The sequence below is a fragment of the Schistocerca nitens genome, chromosome 1 (genome assembly GCF_023898315.1).
Source record: "Schistocerca nitens isolate TAMUIC-IGC-003100 chromosome 1, iqSchNite1.1, whole genome shotgun sequence".
In the NCBI taxonomy this organism is placed as follows: Eukaryota; Metazoa; Arthropoda; class Insecta; order Orthoptera; family Acrididae; genus Schistocerca; species Schistocerca nitens.
Genome location: NC_064614.1, coordinates 991,392,103 through 991,412,124, shown reverse-complemented (window position 1 = coordinate 991,412,124; position 20,022 = coordinate 991,392,103). Strand labels below are relative to the sequence as shown.

Genomic DNA, 20,022 nt, shown 5'->3' with positions numbered 1-20,022 from the left:
TTGTGCTGGCCTGTTCACACTGCTATCTTACTGGGTGTTGCCGATACAACTTCTTTTAACAGTTAACATGTACTTCAGTTCTTTATGTCTTTTTGATGCAGTCTGCATACAGTTAGTATTGTTTTATTGTATCGCTTGGCTGTACATATAATTTATACATGCTAATGCAGATGTCATTCCAACTTGATTTTTTTACAAAAATAATCAATTTTTGAAAATATAATATAATTTGATTGATAGAATCACATATAAAAGGTATTGACATTTGCAAGTTTTTGGAGCCAAAGGCTCCCTCTTCTTGTAGAGGAATTCAAGGGGAAGAAAAAGGGGCTGAAGAGAAAGGACTGGTGAGGTTTAAGAACAGGAGTAGAGCTCAGGAAAGCCACCCAAAAGCTTGAATCAGTTGAGACTTACCAAACTCTACTCCTTTTCCTAAACCTCACCAGCCCTTTCCCTTTTGCCCCTTCAAATGGCTCTGAGCACTATGGGACTTAACATCTGAGGTCATCAGTCCCTAACTTTGGGCAGCCAAAACTGTTGCTGTAGTCTTGCTACACTTTTGTAATTTGGCGTTTTCTATTCTCTCATTATGTAAAATGAATACAAAAACTGCATAAAAATCAGATATGGTCAAGTTGAAAATAGTACTTTTATGTGTTGATCTGACATGGAATGACTCTTAAACAGCTCAAGGAACACATGCCTTCCTGGACCCACATTCCTTCCCCACGATGTGAAATGGTGTAGCTGCTAGTATGACTGAAAGTGGGTTTAAGTGAAGAGTTTGTAAACAAGAACAAAGACCTCTGTGTGGAGCCAGGAGATAGTGAAGCAGAACAGAAAATGTACATAGTGCAAAGGACAAAGTGACACCATGAGTGGAGGTGGAAAAATTGAAGTGTAATTAACTGCAAATAAACCAGTGTTTATGTATCAGCAAAATCTGAGGGCAGATTTATTCTGTAGCGGGGAAGAACTGTAAAGGAAAAAAGTTTTAAAGGGGTTTGGAGCCAGCAGTGGAGTGACAGTATGGTAATCATGTCACACTGGAGTCAGCCAGGCACTGACCAGTGACCCTCATTCTGAGTGGACTAACACCTCTTCCACATCACAGCCTTCAACGTGACAAAACCAGGCCACTCACCCGGAAGAATTAAAGCTGACCCATTGCCAGTTACAACAGCCAGTCATTGCCTCTTTTCCAGGTAGTTCAGCATGACACACAAATGCAGCCTGCCACTAGTGGAGAGCAGAAGCATTTAAGCCCACCCGAACCAGTCCGTCAGCATTTGGCCAGCTGGGCAATCTGTGACAAGTGGATTCTTCATCATCACCATGCTATGCCGCTTCTGCTGACAGGGCCACGAATGAAGGATATCTACCTGTCTGCCCAAACCTGGCAGCCAACGCTCCGCCAGCCACCTGCCCCCAAATTACATAAAGGCAGAAACACATTTAAGTGACTACTTGTTGGATGAAGTAATTAAAGGTTTGTTTATGTTCTCCTGATATCTGTCTGCAGCCACTTATAAACAGTTACACTGTGGAGTCAAGTTTAATGGAATGAATAAAGACTTGTTTTATATTTACCTTGATTTGACTGCTGTGTCCCCACACATATCACACTTCTCTCAATCCATCTACAAACCCGGTAATGCCCACGACAGACCAGAGCACAGCCTGACAAGCAAGAAATGTTTTACCAATGTTTCTGTGCAACCACTCCCATCTGCTACATTTTGGTGCCCAACATGGGGGATCTTACAGCTGCACCATTATATAAGGGTCTTATGATGGTTTCAAGTCCCCAATAATTACATTCCTGTAAGGGAATGAGGAAGCAGCATGCTACTGTTCACCGTCCAGCAGGGAATGCTTGTTTCCATCCCTGCTGAGTCCACACCGCCAGGTCGTCACGCGCGCTTGTCGGCTATCCACATGGAATAAAAGCGGGTCTTTCTCCCAGCCTTGTCATTGCTGTTGCTAGTGTCAGCCACCGGGCTTCCCCAATCGATAAACTGTGTTCAAATGCTGATCACCTGCTCGCACTAAGATCCTCACACTCACACCACCACCCATCCTGACCAGTAAAACAGCTTTTATTCCTCATATGGACAGCTATAACACTTTTCCCAAACTTCAAAACCACTTTCTGCAGGCATCATCATCATCTTAATGCTGCAGAGAAGGCCTCAAGATGCCCCACAGTTTCTTGAGAGCATTGTAATGTTTGCAGTATCCTGGAGCTCCCAATGCAATTTGTTCTGAACAGTGTAATGGTGCAAAGTAGTGTAACTGCTAATAACTTACAGAATCATGAATGCAATCACATATACCTACACACTGGGAGAATAAACTTTTTACATAAACATCAAAGCACTCATTATTAACTGATTAATATCTTACCTGAGGCTTCCTAGAGCTCCAATACGTCCACTGTGCTTCAATTCTGACTGTAGCTCCTGCCTTCCTTGATCACCAAACTGATTTCCTTGAAGAACTAAAATTTTCAGGTTACCTTTATTACGCATTGCCTCAGCCAATGCTAAACCACCTTTGGCACCTATTTCATTATAGCCCAAATGAACTTCCTGAAATTTATGCAGACACAGTAAAAAAAAAGTCTATGTAAAACATAGAAGTTGAAGCACCTAGAATAAATTACTATACAAGATATTTATCCACTTTCAACCTTCACGGACCAGTTTGCAAGGGCACCTCAAATACATTTACAGAAGATGGCTGTTCGTCAGATATATTAGTACACAGACCTACAAAAAGCAATGTCTGACAAATTTATGCTCCCTACAGTAGTTGTGGAAATGAAGTGAAAATATGTGCTGGAAGTTTATGTGACTTTCTTACATCAACTGAAAGTTTTTATCAACTGATGGAGACACGAAGGGGAATACTGCTGTTGTATCTTCTTGTGTAGTACGTTGGCCAATGACTACTGCAACTAACTCTCAAACTCCTGGGGTTTTAGAGTAAGCTGAAATTAAAGTCTTAACTGATCTCTTGTATTTTGTCAGGGACAGATTAAGGACTTGTTGACTAGCAGAATACCTATGAGAACTTGTTAAAATCTGCATTGATTGAGGCAAAAGCCAATCAATCAGTAGCCACCACAATAATAGTGTTAAGCTACTATTTAGTCTAATAATTTTGAGAGTGCTCTAAACTCTTGAAATCAATGTGTTGGTTGGGAACTCCCATAGAGGATAGAAGGATAATTTTGGCATCCGACAGGACACAACAAATAGGTTGCAAGCGGGCAACCAGCAGCTCACAATTGGTTTCAATCTGGCCCGTGGAAGAGATTTGCTAGGTTACTCGTCATTGTTTGTCAACTAAGATTGCCTGTGTCACTGCTATATATCTGTTATGTTCTTTGTTGTATTCACATTAGTAAAGAATTTCATCCATTATGGGCATATAAGAACACTGCAACTGCTGAATCATAGTTAATTTATAATGAATTAACTGCCACCAGTTTCTTTTAAAGGCATTTATTTTTCCATGATGACATATTAAGATGCCTGGAAAGACCTCATCAGATGTTGCACATGTTTCAGTTTTGATTTTATGCACTAGGAGTGCTGCTGTCACATTATGTGACATGGTGGCCTTGAGCTTAAATAGGTATGTGAATCATGCCTTAAGGGCACCAACTAGGTGGTCCTTCCTGCAGTTTTTCATTTTCCTCATATGACAGTCATCATCGATTGGGATCATCACAGTTACACAGGAAATTTCCTTAAACAGGTGCAAATATTCTCAACTGTTCTGATTTATTAAGAGCCATATGGACTGCAGTGTTAGGGCAATAGAGAGAGAGAGAGAGTGCGAACTTGCGAGTGAGTGAGTGAGAGAGAGAGAGAGAGAACGCGAGCTTGCGAGTGAGTGAGTGAGAGAGAGAGAGAGAACGCGAGCTTGCAAGAGAGAGAGAGAGAGAGAGAGAGAGAGAGAGAGAGAGAGCGCGAGTGAGCTTTTAAAAAAGATCTGTAGTTTTTAAGCTGAACAACAATGTTCCAGTTCTTTTTTATGTGCCTACCTTTCACTTAATGCCTCCACTACAGAGTGAGTGGTTACTTTTATTTATTTCATTTTAGAACCAAAAAACTTTTTCTAAAATGAAATGAGTAAAAAAATAATAACTACTTAGTCTGTAGTGGGGGCATTATGTGAGAGGTAGGCATACAAAAAAGAACTGTAATATTTTAGTTCAGCTTAAAAACTTTAATTCTTGTTTAAAAATATTCTCTCTCTCTCTCTCTCTCTCTCTCTCTCAGACACACACACACACACACACACACACACACACACACACACACACACACTCGTCCAACACTGCAGTCCATCTGGAACTTCATAAATCATGATTCTGTAGTGTCCTAATGTCATTAGTGTTCATTTTTGCATTTCTTTGAATAAGTTTCTACATGAATTGGTGTCTTTTAAGTTGCACTTACCTTAAGTAAGAGATGTCCCTTCTTGAGGGCAGTTGCTAGTAATGTTGCTCCTTTAGTTTTAAGTAAACAATCACCAAGATTAATTTCTTCCAATTTCTGGAGGCTAGAGAGGGCATTGGCTACAGAAAGAGCACCTTTTGCTGTGATAGTATTGTCATTCAGGTCCAATATCTTCAAATTAGGATTATGGGTCAGGGCTTCACATATTGCTGTTATACCAACATGATATATCCCATTTTGTGGCATTGACAGATGTTCCAGAGTACCTACAGTCTGAAACGGACATAAGAAGAACCTGTTAAAAATGACAAATTCCAGGTGAGTCCTAGCAACAAATTCTTAACAATGTACGTCACCCATTTGGTAATTTCAAACAATGTACATATTTATATTTACATCTACATCTACACCACAAGCTACTGTACAGTGTGTGGCAAAGAATACATTGTATACCACTGCCACTTCCCCTTTTCTGTTACAGTTGCACACGGGTCACTGGAAGTACAATTGCTGGTAAGTGCCATGAGAGCCCAAAACTCTCATGATCTTTTCGCAATACATATTTATGAGGAAGCCATCTATTAGTTGATTATTCTAGATATGTACACTCTTCAAACTTTAACAGCAAAGCACACCACAAAGCAGAACACATCTCTAGCAGCACCTATCACAGGAGTTGGCCGAGTGTCTCTCATTTTTGTGCTTACTAAGTGATCCTATAGTGAAAAGTGCTGCTCTTCATAGGATCTTCTCCAATTCCTCTACGAATCATATGTGATACAGATCCCAGATTTACTAACAATATTCAGGACAATTTATCTGGTAATAAAGGAAATTGTGTCTGAAGATGAAACTGGATCAACATGTAAAACTGTGGGTCATTTACTGACGTATCATTACACCACTGTGGTATTTAATTTTCAACTAAACACAGAAAATAACACTGTAATGAAACAGTTATAACACAGTTTCACAACATAAATATCTAAACTATTAGATAGGAAAATCAGGATTCCACAAACTTTGCAATGCCTGTGAATAAATTCATCACACAGAGTCTATTCTTATGCCTTAGGCAGTACTGGCAGGAACATTATCCAACTAAGTGAAGAAATGCCATATGCTATATTTAAAAAAAAGTCTGTCGCAATGTTGTTTCTAAACAAACGGCTACGTCACAAATGCATCTGAACAATTTCAAGAATCTACGTCTACATATATACTCTGCAAGTCACCATATGGTGCATGATGAAGGGTGCCTTCTCCCAGTACTAGGCATTTCCTTTCCTGTTCCACCTGTGTATGGAGCAAAGGAAAAACTACTGTCTTCAGGTCTCCAAACAAGCGCTCTAATTTCTCTTATCTTGTTTTCAAGGTCCTTACAAGAAATGTACACTGACGGCAGTACGGTCATTCTGCAGTCAGCAGCAAATTCCAGTTCTCTAAGTTTCCTAAACAGTGTTTTGCAAAAAGAACATTTGTCTTCTCTCCAGGGAGATCCATTTGAGTTCACAAAGCATCTCCACACAATGTGTTGATTGAACTTGCTGGTAATAAATCTAGCGAAACTCCTCTTAATTATTTCAATGTCTTCCTTTAATCCAACCTCGTGAGGATGCCAAACACTTGAACAGTATTCAATAATAGATCAAATTAGTGTTCTCTATGTCAATTCCTATATAGATGAGCTCCCAATAAACTGAAGCCGACCATTTGACTCCCCTACTACTGACCTTACATGCTTGTTCCATTTCAGATTGCTGTGCAACGTTACACTTAAATATTTAATCACCCTGATTGTGTCAAGCAGCCCAACACTAATACAATATACAAATATTATGAGGTGGTTTTTCCTATTCATCTGCATTAACTTACATTTTTCTACATTTACAGCAAGCTGACATTCATCACATCAAATAGAAATGTTGTCTAAATGTATGCTCCTACAGTCATATGACGATGACACTTTTCCATACACTACACCATCACCAGCAAACAATTGTAGATTGCTGTTCACCTCATCCCTCATCAAATTATTTATGTATAAAGAATGAGAGTAGTCGTAGCACACTGCCTGGAGGCACTCCTGACGATACCCTTACCTCTGATGAACACTTGCAATCCAGGACAACAAACTGAGTTCTATTACTTAAAAAGTCGTTGAGCCACTCACATATCTGGGAACCTATTTCACACGCTCAGATCATCATTAACAGTTTGCAGAGGGACATCTGCCAGTTGCCCTTTATCCATGATTTGCAGGACATCATGTGAGCGACAGGCAAGTCCAGCTTCCCATGAATGATGCTTTCTAAATCCGTGATGATGTGTGGACAGAAGCTTTATTGCCTCAAGGAAATTTATTATACTTGAACTTGAAATATGTTCGAGAATTCAGCAGCAAACCAATGTTAAGGATATTGGTCTGTAATTTTGTGGGTCCATTCTTTCAACCTGTTTGTATGCAGGAATTACCTGCAGTTTTTTTCCCAGTTGTTTGGGAAATTAGAGCTGAGAGAGAGATTTGTGTTAAGTGCAAGCTAAATGTGGGACCAACGCTGTAGAGTACACTATAAAAATGAACTGAGATTCAATCAGGACCTGGCAACTTACCTGTTTTCAATCCTTTCAGTTGCTTTTTAATATCAGATATGCTTTAAGGACATGATTATGATTGTGAACATTCTACGCATTTCCTTCTCCTTGTCCTTACTATTAAGTTCATGGTTGAGAATGCTTAAATTAGTGCACTGACTAACAGTGTCAGTACAGTACTATTTAGTGAAGTACACAACAATACATACGCTAAATTGGCTGCCACATAGTCACACAGAGAGCTCTGCAAATATTTGGAAAATTTATTTTTTACTGGTTCATTTGCAAATCAATTCCAAAACAAATTGTAACTCTGCAGTGGAGGGTGCACCAAAATGAAACATCCTGGCAGATTAAAACTCAGTGCTGCACCGAGACTTAAACATGGGACCTTAGCCTTTTGCAGGCAAGGGCATCAACAACTTAACTACCCAATCAAGACTCACAACCCATCCTCACAGCTTTACTTCCACCAGTGCCTCAGCTCCTAACTTCCAATAACTCCACTGCTTACAATATTCTCTTACTCATCTTATGTTCGTTAATTAAAATTGTTTCACTGAACAACTATTTTCTGAAGTTACGAAAGTCAGATAATCGGTTTCTTCTGTAACTGGATAGTATGTGTAATCATTTAACATACATTGTTAATAAAAATGGCAGAGATCCTGTCATTTTAGGACTGTGCAAGAACAAATTATGTAACTTCTGTTCAATGTCCATTTGTTGGAGACTAATTTTATTACATTTCTGTCAAGTATGGAAAGCCCATGATTTTTCCATTTACATTTAGACCTAGATTTATTCTGTTTCCTCTCACACTTATGAATAAGTGTCAATTTCACAACTGGTGTGTGTGTGTGTGTGTGTGTGTGTGTGTGTGTGTGTGTGTGTGTGTGTGTGTGTGTGTGTCAGATGTTTAGGAATATGGTACTTAAATTTTCGAACATGAAACTCCCACCAAAGATACTAGAAAAATATCGAACAAATATAACAACATTTTTCGTGTCCAAAGTGAACAATATTTAGGCATCAGGTGACTATAAAGATATGGCAAACTGGTAGTATATTGAGTACATTGGACACACAGAGGCCCTACACCTATGAAATAATTAAGGAGCAACTACTCTACAGAAACTGAAGAGAATATTTTTTATCTTAAGATCTTCTGGTGAGCCAACAAAAGTGTTGAGGGAGATAACAAGGGGGTGAGGAGTGGGGTCACGTTAAAAGGGAAACAAGAGGAAGGAAATTAACCCTCTCATGCACAAATTATCAAGCCAGAATTAATAAACATTTTCAGAAGACCTATCTTATGCAAAATTTTTCACAACTCAAACTGCTCCGCAGTCTGTGCCATCTGGATCCTTCCCACCAAGAGCAGTTTTTCTGAATTGCGCAGGTGGGAACTCTCCCTGCAAAATATAGTGTGCTTCTGTAACCCTCCGGGTCTCAAACTTCGTCAGTCATTGTCCTTACCCATCTAGCCCCTCCCTGTTCCCATTCCAGCACTATACAGCCCTCTATTCCACATCCAGTCTTTTTACTTCTCCTTTTCCGCTAACCCCCCACCCCCCCCCCCCCCCCGTCTAACCTCCAACTGAACCTAACTGCCCTATCCTCTCTCCACCTTGTTCCTGCACTTTCCCACTAACAGCAATTCACTGTCCCCCACCCCTGCCCCCTGCTATCCCTCCCCCTCTCCACCCCAGCCCCTCCTTACCCCCACCTGGTTGCCTATCCTACCATGTGCTGCTGCTCATAGTCTGGCTTCAGCTGCCAGAGACTGTGGTCATGTATGAGGTGTGTGTGTGGTTTTTTTTTTCGACTTAAGTCTTGTTGGTCAAAAGCTCATTTTGTATCAGTATTTTTGTTGTACCTATCTGTGACTCAGCATCTCCACTATATGGTGAGTGGTAATTATCCTTTTCATAACTCAAAAGAAGTGTCATTTTAGGTTTTCCTGGGATAGGAAAATCTTTTTGCAAGTATTCAGGTGGGTGTCATCATCCAAAAGCCAAAATATTTCAGCAAACCAATTTCTAGTCATCTTCAGCCATTCAGCCGTCCCACTAAATACCCCAAAAGTGCTCAAAAAATTCAGAAAATTATTTCCATAGATCAATAAGGAGGTGTCCTCATATTAGGACAGATAGAACACAAACTACATCTTGCTTAGAACATTTATCAGTAATATTAAAGAATACCTGAAGGGTTTACACATTATCTTCAATTTTATGTTGAGGAATGACATTGTTTCATACACACACAATCATTACATTTCTTAGGGATGTAATGTGTTTTAAATCAACAATCTTGATCATGACACATGTTGGCATTTTGACTGTGACTTGGCAGGCCAGCATGATCCACCATTGAATCATAATTCATTGGGTGTGGAATGACAGGCCGTTATTTTTAATGTTCCGACAACACTAGGCTTCCATCTGAAGGTTTATTGTATTCTTCCTTCAACCTCTGCTTTCGCTTTGAGTACTGGTCCAGAGATCATTCTACTTTCGAATGTTTGCAGATCCATATTTTTCTTATTCACACATCTTCCAGAATATCCAGGCATTAACTGTAGTTACATTTAACACATGGTAGAAAGTATTTAACGTGTGGTAGAAAACACTCATGTGCCACCAAAGACAATTCTAGACCTGGCAACGACAGAATCCATCAGGTCAACACCTCCATGTACTTATAATAAATTCCGCTATTGTGGGGCTTTTAATCTCTGTAAACTTCTTTTTTATTCGACTAAAACTGTCAGCAATCCCTTTAGGTTCTCTTCCAGTATATGATACAACAATTACAAGTGAACTGTCAATCCATTTTGTGATACTGGTGGTGGTGGTGGTGGTGGTGGTGGTGGTTAGTGTTTAACGTCCCGTCGACAACAAGGTCATTAGAGACGGAGCGCAAGCTCGGGTTAGGGAAGGATTGGGATGGAAATCGGCCGTGCCCTTTCAAAGGAACCATCCCAGCATTTGCCTGAAACGATTTAGGGAAATCAAGGAAAACCTAAATCAGGATGGCTGGAGACGGGATTGAACTGTCGTCCTCCTGAATGCGAGTCCAGTGTGCTAACCACTGCGCCACCTCGCTCGGTCATTTTGTGATAGTAATGCCTCCCAATGATGTAACTAATAAAGAACTGCATTTCCCTCCTGTAATGCCTTCTGCTCCCTACAGTCAGTAATTGTGAATGGTACTTACAACCCATATGTTTAGCTCTTCCAGTTTTAGCATCAAGGGAATGCTACTGAAGAGATTGTCAATGTAAACATTGTCGTTCATTCCACAAATGTCATGACACCATGACACACATGCACAATGTCTTCTACAGCCCCACATTCACAAACATCAGTGTGTCCTCTCCTCCAGCACTGAAACTGTTCAAAGCAATACATGTAACCAGACACCACAGCTCACACCCACATTTCTTCGACTTCTTTGGCAGATATTGCTTCAGGTATCATCTCCCTGTGAATGGAATAACCATCTCAACAACACGGAAATTCTCCAGATTTGATAGCCTCATGATAGTTACAATGTACAGCTTTCAAAACTGGCCATAATCTTATGGCTTGCCAATATTATCCAGAGAATTTGTAGAAATATCTTTGAAAGGTAGGAAATGGCACAGATCATAATACCTTCTGAAATACATAGCACCTGCAATCAAGTACATGCGTAAGCCAGTTTCCTCAGACCGACATCATCATAATCTTGGTTATTCGAAATAAGCCATTATTTGTGCTGTACTGAAATATCTCTTCTGTTCATAAACAGAAATGGAGAAATACTATTTTTCATTCTGGCGTACATACAAGTTGGTCTACCCAACAATTTCGCCTGAGAATTTCTCTGGAAATAAATACCATAAAGAAATCAAGGAGACTTTCTCCAGAACACACTTTCACCTTTTTAGTAAATGTCAGCACAGTAGTTGAATCACCTCATTCACTGAACAAAATCATATTCCTTTTCTAAGAGTCTGTCGCTGTTCCTGGCTTAGAACAACCTCTTCGAATGTCAGTTTCAACGTAAGTGTTGTTCGTTGCACTTGTTTTATTGTTGTGAATATAACTACTGGTTTCACTTGTTTCTGAACATATAATATATGTGTCAGCAATGAGGTCCACTTCAAATAATGGTTTATTCTCAGAGGCATCACTCCAACCCAAGTCATCATCTGATTCAGCCTCCAAAATTGATTATAACTTTATGATAGTTCTTCACTTTGTTCTTTATTTGGACGTGTTCTACTGTTATTGAATAACTTGGCTGTTGAATGCAGTCTGTTAAGTAGCTTTACTTAGGTTTGGAAGTGAACTACGCAAATAATATTCATTATGTATGCACATGAAATTAATTTCTGAGGTTTGGCTAAAACCACTAGCTACATTTAGTATATTTCGGAATGACTATACAACTGTGTGCTACATGTAATAAAATACTAGATTTATAAAAGCATAATGGGAAAGAAAATCAAAATTCCATTTGAACTGAAGACAAAAATGGAAAGGTATCTTGAAGACAAAGTGCTTATCACAAAAATTACCACTACTTATCACTATACAACTCAGATATCTACACACTACAATGTCCATAAAATGAGAAACTAAGGGAAGGAAGGGAAAGAGCGGAAGACGATGTGAGGGAAAGAAAGTGACTAACGACAGGTGTGGGAAGGAAGAAGCACAGGAGACAAGAGAGACGCTCAAGACATAACAGACCTCGTAACGAAAGGAGTGGGAAGGCAGAGAGCTGGAGTGAATCACCAAGCCCAGTTGAAGCCAATCCAGTCGCGGCGAAGGGGGGAGCAAGAGGGCCTGCCAGCCCCTCCACTCACAGATAAGGTGGAAGGACCCTCCCTTAAATAAAACGATAAAAACCCCCATCATGAATAAAGCATAAAACGAGATCTGCCGCTGAGGTATTGGCAGCCAACATAAGGCGTAGCGAGTCTGGAAAGCTAAAAGTCCGTCGTAGGGTGGCTAAGTTGGGGCAGTCCAATAAGATGTGAGCCACAGTCAACATCGATCCACAACAACAGAGAGGGGGTCCTCATGATGGAGGAGATAACTGTGAGTCAAAAAAGTATGGCCGATGTGGAGCTGGCAGAGGATGACAGAGGCCTTACTGTAAGGAGGATCGCCACGGAGTTGTGGAATCCTTAAGTGCCCTGAGCTTGTTCTGCGAAGAAAGAGTGATCCATTCTGCATCCCAAAGACCCAAAACCTGACGACGTGATGCCGAGCAAAGGTCTATTTCCAGAATGCCAATAGCAAGAGATGACCTGGAAGTAGCTAATTTAGCCAGTTGATCGGAAAGTTCATTGCCAGGAATCCCAACATGGCCTGGGGTCCAAATGAAAACCACCAAGCATCTACATTGAGCGAGGAGAGAAAGGGAGTCCTAGATAGTGATGACCAACAGGTGGTGAGGGAAGCACTGGCCGATAGCGTGCAAACCGCTCAATGAGCCACTACAGATAGTGAAGGACAGTCCTGAGCAGGAGCGGATAGGGTCCAGTGCGCGCAAGATGGCTACCAATTCTCCAATAAAAACACTACAGCCATATGGCAAGGAACGAAGTTCCGTGCGTCACGCATAGGTGTAAGCAAAACCAGCGTGGCCAGCAACCATGGAGCCATCAGTATAGATCACTTCAGAACCCTGAAAAGAACTGAGGAGACAGGAGAACTGGTGGTGAAGAGCCATCACAGGGACAGAATCCTTCGAATTGATTGAGAGATCAAGACAGAGTTGCAGCCGAGAGACGCACCACGGAGGGGTAAGTGTGTGAGCGGAGAAGAGAGGTGATAAAGGCAATTGCTGGAGCTCAGAAAAGAGCGACTGAATGCGGACAGCCATGGTAAGCCCACATTGTGGCCGCCGCTGCGGCAGGGTGACCTCCGTGTCTGGATAAATGAGACCATAATTAGGGTGCTTTCGGGTGCAGCGTATGCGGAGCGCATCAAATATCAGCTGTTGCTGGTGCAAAACTCACAGTGGTGGAATCCCTGCCTCTGCGAGAAGGCTAAGTATGGGGCTAGTCCAGAAGGCACCAGTCGCAAGTCGGACCCCACAGTGGTGGATGGGGTCTAGTATATGCAGTGTCGAAGGCAACGCACAACCATAGACAGGACTTCCATAGTCTAAACGAGACTGGAGCAATGCTCGATACAATCGCAGGAGAACAGAGCGGTCTGCACCCCAGGTGGTATTGCACAGACACCTAAGAACATTGAGATGGGACCAGCACGTCCTCTTCAGCTGGCAAAGGTGAAGGAACCATGTCAACCGGGCATCGAAGACCAGACCCAAGAAGTGATGGGTGTCCACCACCTCAAGGGGCTGGCCATTGAGGCACAGTTCCAGATGGAGATGGACTGTATGGCGATGGCGGAAATGCACGACACAAGTCTTGGCTGCAGAAAACTGAAAGCCGTGGGAGAGATCCCATGAACGCACCTGACAGATTGCCCCTGTAGACGGCATTCTGCAGGGCCCATTACAGAGGAGGTGAGGTACATACAAAAATCATCAGCATACAAAGAGGGGGACTCTGTCGGCCCAATAGCTGTCACCAGACCATTAATGGCTATTACAAAGAGAGGGACACTCAGCACGGAACCCTGTGGGATCCCATTTTCTTGCCGATGGGGAGGGCTGTAAGAGGAGCCAACTTGGACCCGAAAAGAGCGACAAGAAAGGAAGTTACGGATAAAAACGGGCAGAGTGCCACAGAGGCCCCATTCGTGAAGAGTGGTGAGGATGTTGTGGCGCCAGGTGGTGTCACAGGCTTTATGCAAATCATAGAAGACTGCAAGGAGGTGTTGCTGATGGGCAAAAGCCGACCGGATAGCAGACTTCACCTGGACCAAGTTATCCACCGTACAGTGGCCACAGCAAAAACCACTTTCAGTCGATGACAAAAGATTGCAGGATTCAAGGATCCGAAACAACCGCCAACTCACCATGTGATCAAGGAGCTTGCAGAGGGTGTTAGCAAGGCTGATTGGATGGTAGCTATTCAACTGAAGAGGCAGCTTCCCTGTCTTCAATACCGGAACAACAATGCTTTCCTGCCACTTGGTAGGAAAGACTCCCTCACTCCACAGACGGTTGAAGAGGATCAGTATACGATGGTGGCCAGCCATCGATAGGTGTTGGAGCATTTGCCGAAGCTTGAGCAAAATTTTCTGTCACAAAGTCCGGATTGGTAAGGATAAACCATACACAGATTGGTTGGTTTGTGGGATTAAAGGGACCAGACTGCTACGGTCATCGGTCCCTTTTTCCAAAAAACTAAAACCACCCAAAGAGAACAAAAAATGAACAACAGGAAAGATGGCAGAAGAAATACTCCGACAGAGATCAGACAAAACAAATTAAAACACACAGAGTGTGTGAGAGGAAAAGCCAACCACCAAGAACACATTAAAAACACAAGTTTAAAATCAGAGGCTAAAAGCCAGAATCAACACTAAAAAACAAACACTCAGATTAAACGATAAAAACCCCCTGCCCGAATAAAACGCAAAACTAAGTCCACCATGGCAGAGTAATCTATTAAAAGGGCAGACAGCGTGTCAGGCAGCGCAAACGTCTGCCTGAGCACAGCTAAAAGTGGACAGTCCAACAAAATGTGGACCACTGTCAATGCCGAGCTGCAGCGACATAGAGGGGGGTCCTCACGGCGCAATAAGTGGCCGTGGGTCATCCGTGTGTGCCCAATGCGCAGTCAGCAGAGGACGACAGACTCCTTGCGAGAGACTCGCAAGGAGGAGTGCCACACAGTCGTCGTCTCCTTGACGGCACAGAGTTTGTTAGGGGTGGACAGACCGCGCCATTCAGCATCCCAAAGCGAGATAACTTTGCGGCTTAACACTGCCCTCAAATCAGTCTCCGGGAGGCCAATGTCCAGAGATGCTGTACTGGTGGCCTCTTTCGCCAGGCGGTCAACATTTTCATTGCCGGGTATCCCAACATGGCCTGGGGTCCAAACAAAGACCACAGAGCGGCTGCAACGGGCAAGAGTATGCAGGGACCCCTGGATAGCCATCACCAGACAAGAACGAGGGAAAAACTGGTAGAGAGCTCGTAAACCGCTCAGGGAATCGCTACAGATCACGAAGGACTCACCTGAGCAGGAGCGGATGTACTCTAGGGTACGAAAGATGGCGACCAGCTCAGCAGTGTAAACGCTGCAGCCAGCCGGCAATGAACGTTGTTCAGAATGGTCCCCTAGAGTTAGCACATAACCAACACGACCAGCAACCATTGAGCCATCAGTGTAAACAATGCCAGAGCCCTGATACGTTGCGAGGATGGAAAGAAAGCGGCGGCGGAAGGCCTCCAGAGGGACTGAGTCCTTCGGGCCCTGTGCCAATTCCAACTGAAGGCGACGGCGAGGCACACACCACAGGGGTGTACGCAGAGGTGCCCGGAAAGGAGGCGGAAGAGGTAAAGCCCCAAGCCCGGAGAGAACCTCTCTGACGCAGACCGCGATCGTACATCCAGCCCTGGGCCGACGTTCTGGAAGATGGACGTGCGACTGTGGGAATAGTAGCTGATAGTTAGGATGCCCGGGCAAGCTGAAAACATGGGCAACATAAGCGGCCAGCCAACGTTGGCGCCGTAACCGCAGTGGAGGGACACCCGCCTCCACAAGTATGCTGTCCACAGGGCTGGTCCGGAAAGCACCAGTGGCAAGGCGTATCTCGCTGTGGAGGATTGGGTCCAGCACCCACAACGCAGATGGGGATGCTGAGCCATAAGCCAGGCTCCCATAAACCAGACAGGACTGGATTAACGCCTGGTAGAGCCCTAACAGGGTAGATCGGTTGGCGCCCCAGCGGGTGTGGCTCAAGCATCGCAGAGCATTTAGATGCCACCAACACACCTGTTTAAGCTGCCGAATATGAGGCAGCCACCGAGCATCAAAAACCGCCCCCAAAAACCTATGTGACTCTGCCACTGCAAGAAGCTCGCCGTCAAGATAAAGCCGAGGCTCCGGGTGGACAGTGCGTCGCCGGCAGAAATGCATAACGCAGGTCTTGGCTGCCGAAAACTGGAACCCATGAGCTACAGCCCAACACTGCGCCTTACGGATAGCACCCTGTAGCTGACGTTCAGCAGCTGCAATGCCAATAGAGCTGTAGTAAAGGCAGAAATCGTCAGCATACAAGGACGCTGAGACGACGTTCCCACCGCCGCAGCGAGCCCGTTAATGGCTATAAAAAACAGGTAGACACTTAAAACAGATCCCTGTGGCACACCGTTCTCCTGAACTCGGGAGGAACTATGGGAGACTGCGACTTGCACGCGGAAGGTACGATACGACAGAAAATTTCGGATAAAGATCGGCAGAGGGCCCCGAAGACCCCATCCATGAAGCGTAGAAAGGATGTGGTGACGCCATGTCGTATCGTACGCCTTCCGCATGTCAAAAAAGACAGCGACCAGGTGCTGACGGCAGGCAAAGGCAGTACGGATGGCCGACTCCAGGCTCACCAGATTGTCGGCGGCGGAGCGGCCTTTATGGAAACCACCCTGAGACGGAGCCAAAAGGCCCCGAGACTCCAGTACCCAGTTCAACCGCTGCCTCACCATCCGTTCAAGCAACTTGCAAAGAATGGTGAGACTAATGGGAAGGTGGCTGTCCACCTCCAAAGGGTTCTTGCCTGGTTTCAGAATGGGGATAACAAAACTTTCCCGCCATTGCGACGGAAACTCACCCTCGACCCAAATACGGTTGTAAAGGCCGAGGGGCCGTCGCTGGCTGTCAACTGAAAGGTGTTTCAGCATCTGACAGTGGATGCTATCTGGCCCAGGAGCGGTATCAGGACAAGCGGCAAGGGCACTGTGAAATTTCCACTCACTGAATGGAACATTGTAGGATTCAGGATGGTGGATGCGAAAAGAAAGGCTCCGACGTTCCATCCGCTCTTTAATTGAGCGGAAGGCCAGTGGGTAATTGGAGGAAGCGGAACTCTGAGCAAAATGCTCTGCCAAGCTGTTGGCAATTTCATCGGAGTCTGTACAGACTGTTCCATTCAGTGAGAACGCAGGGACGCTGACAGGGGTCCGATAGCCATAGAGGCGTCAGATCTTGGCCCAGACCTGCGACGGAGAGGCATGGAGGCCAATGGTGGACACATACCGCTCCCAGCACTCCTGCTTGCTTTGGCGGATAAGGCGGCGAGCCTGCGCACGCAGCCGTTTGAAGGTGATGAGGTGTTCAATGCAGGGATGTCGCTTGTGACACTGTAGCGCCCACCAGCGATCTTTAATCGCCTCAGCAATCTCAGGCGACCACCAAGGCACAGTCCTCCTCCGAGGGGTCCCAGAAGAACGGGGAATGGAAGATTCTGCAGCAGTAATGATGACGGTGGTGACGGAGTGAACCACCGCATCAATGGCGGCATTAGAGAGAGGCTCAATAGTGGCAATGGAGGAGAACTAGTCCCTGTCAGCCTTATTCATAGCCCATTTGCTAGGGCGCCCAGAAGAGTGATGCTGTGGTAGTGACAGAAAGATCGGAAAGTGGTCACTACCACACAGGTCGTCATGCACTCTCCATTGGACAGAAGGTAAGAGGCTAGGGCTGCAGAGCGAAAGGTCGATGGCGGAGTACGTGCCATGTGCCATGCTGAAGTGAGTGACTGCACCATCATTTAAAATGGAAAGATCGAGCTGTGCCAATTAACGCTCAATGGTGGCGCCTCAACCTGTTGCCACTAACCCACCCCACAGAGGGTTATGGGCGTTGAAGTCGCCCAGTAACAAGAAAGGTGGCGGCAATTGGGCTAGCAGTGCAGCCAGGTCATGCTGCGTGACATCACCATCCGGTGGAAGGTACAGACTGCAGACGGTAACAGCCTGTGGCGTCCACACCTGAACAGCGACAGCCTCTAAAGCTGTTTGTAGAGGGACAGACTCGCTGTGAAGAGAGTTAAGGACATAGATGCAGATGCCACCAGACACCCTTTCATAAGCTGCCCAGTTCTTATAATAACCCCGATAGCCACGGAGGGCGGGGGTTCGCATTGCGGGAAACCAAGTTTCCTGAAGAGCAATGCAGAAGAAAGGGTGAAGGCTGATAAGTTGTCGGAGCTCAGCTAGATGTTGGAAGAAACCGCTGCAGTTCCACTGGAGGATGGTATTGTCCATGGCTGAGAAAGGCGTGACGGAAGGCAGATTACGCCGCTGGGTCACCTGCTGCCTCCGATGGAGCACCTGTGCAAGTGCTATCCATTACGTCTGAGGGACCGGCGAGATCGAGGTCCTCAGCGGACGCAAGAATCTCCACCTTATCCACAGATGCAGAACTTGTAGGAAGCGTTGGAGTAGGTGCCACCGCAGGTGCCTTGGTCTTACGGGTCTTCAATGTCGTTTTCTCTCGCTGTTCCTTTGGTTGCCGTTGTTGAGAGGGCTTATTGGAGTTGGTCTCCGGGACCAAAGATGATCGCAAAGCTCGACGACCAGTGACCTGTGGCTTCTTCAGCCACTGGTTGGTGTCTGCTGTGCCGCTGGTAGGAACCTAGGAAGGGAGTGACCCAAGGGATCCCTTCCGAGCGAGAGAAGCCGAAGAAGACTTACGCTTCTCCGGCTTAGAAGTGGGGACTGGTGTCCCCGGTGGTTTAGTGGGTGCTGCTCCTGAGGTAGATGGTGTGGGAGCAACAGCGAGAGAAGGGGCCCCCACCGTCAAGGGGGCAGGTGAGGTCCTCTGACTCTGAGAGCTGACTGTTTGTGGTGCAGCTAAAGGAGCTGGAGCAGGAGTGACAGTGGAGGCATAAGATGACATCATGCGCACGGGATGTAGCCGTTCAAATTTCCGCTTAGCCTCAGTGTAAGTCAGTCGGTCCAGGGTCTTATATTCCATGATTTTGCATTCTTTCTGTAAGATCCTGCAGTCTGGCGAGCAAGGTGAAAGAGGCTCTCCACAGTTGACACAGATGGGAGGCGGGGCACATGGAGTATCGGGATGAGATGGGCGTCAGCAATCTCGACATGTGAGGCTGGAAGTACAGCGGGAAGACATATGGCCGAACTTCCAGCACTTAAAGCACCGCATTGGGGGAGGGATATAGGGCTTGACGTCACAACGGTAGACCATCACCTTGACCTTCTCCGGTAAATTATCACCCTCAAAGGCCAAGATGAAGGCACCAGTAGCAACCTGATTGTCCCTCGGACCCCGATGAACGCGCCGGACGAAATGAACACCTCTATGCTCCAAGTTGGCGCACAGCTTGTCATCAGACTGCAAAAGTAGGTCCCTATGGAATATAACACCCTGGACCATATTTAAACTATTATGTGGTGTGATGGTAACGTTAACATCCCCCAACTTGTCACAAGCAAGTAACCTGCGTGACTGGGCGGAGGATGCCGTTTTTATCAAAACTGACCCAGAGCGCATTTTGGACAAGCCCTCCACCTCCCCAAACTTGTCCTTTAAATGCTCTACAAAGAACTGAGGCTTCACGGATATAAAGGATTCCCCCTGGTACAGACGAGATATCTGGGCGAATACGTCTCACTTTCATTCATTGCCTTTCGTTCCTCCCATGGTGTGGCCAGGGAGGGGAACGATTTGGGGTCATAAATGTTACCTTTAAAATGAGCCCTCAAATGCTTAAGAGACTGCTGGTGGCTGGCCACCAGCAAGAGAAGATGTGCCACGCTTCATTGCATGTCATCCACCCTGATGCCACCTACTCCGACCAAGGGCCCTCCCCACGGGCGCCACCCAGCCACAGCAAAGGCCACCTGGCAGGATGGCCATTGCCGGGAGTCCCGATGCCCCAGGGAGATGGACATCTACTCCTTGGCATACGTAGGGAGTTAACGGCGCAGGCATCAGCAGAGCGATCCCTGTGTTGTCAGGGGGCTACAACCAACAGGGTACATGGCAGCCCCACCACAACGGACT

The 20,022-nt window shown here is 45.2% G+C and overlaps 1 protein-coding gene across 2 annotated transcripts in view; it reads right to left on the bottom strand.

Moving 5' to 3' along the window:
* The window catches only part of LOC126195225 (ran GTPase-activating protein 1), a 137,322-nt gene that overhangs the window by 62,151 nt on the left and 55,149 nt on the right, over positions 1 to 20,022 (bottom strand). For both annotated transcript variants that reach the window (XM_049933753.1, XM_049933759.1), the window contains exons 5-6: positions 4,473 to 4,745; positions 2,407 to 2,591 (exon numbers count right to left, since the gene is read on the bottom strand). In XM_049933753.1, coding sequence (XP_049789710.1) covers positions 2,407 to 2,591; positions 4,473 to 4,745 — 458 coding nt within the window. The remainder of the gene's footprint in view (positions 1 to 2,406; positions 2,592 to 4,472; positions 4,746 to 20,022) is intronic.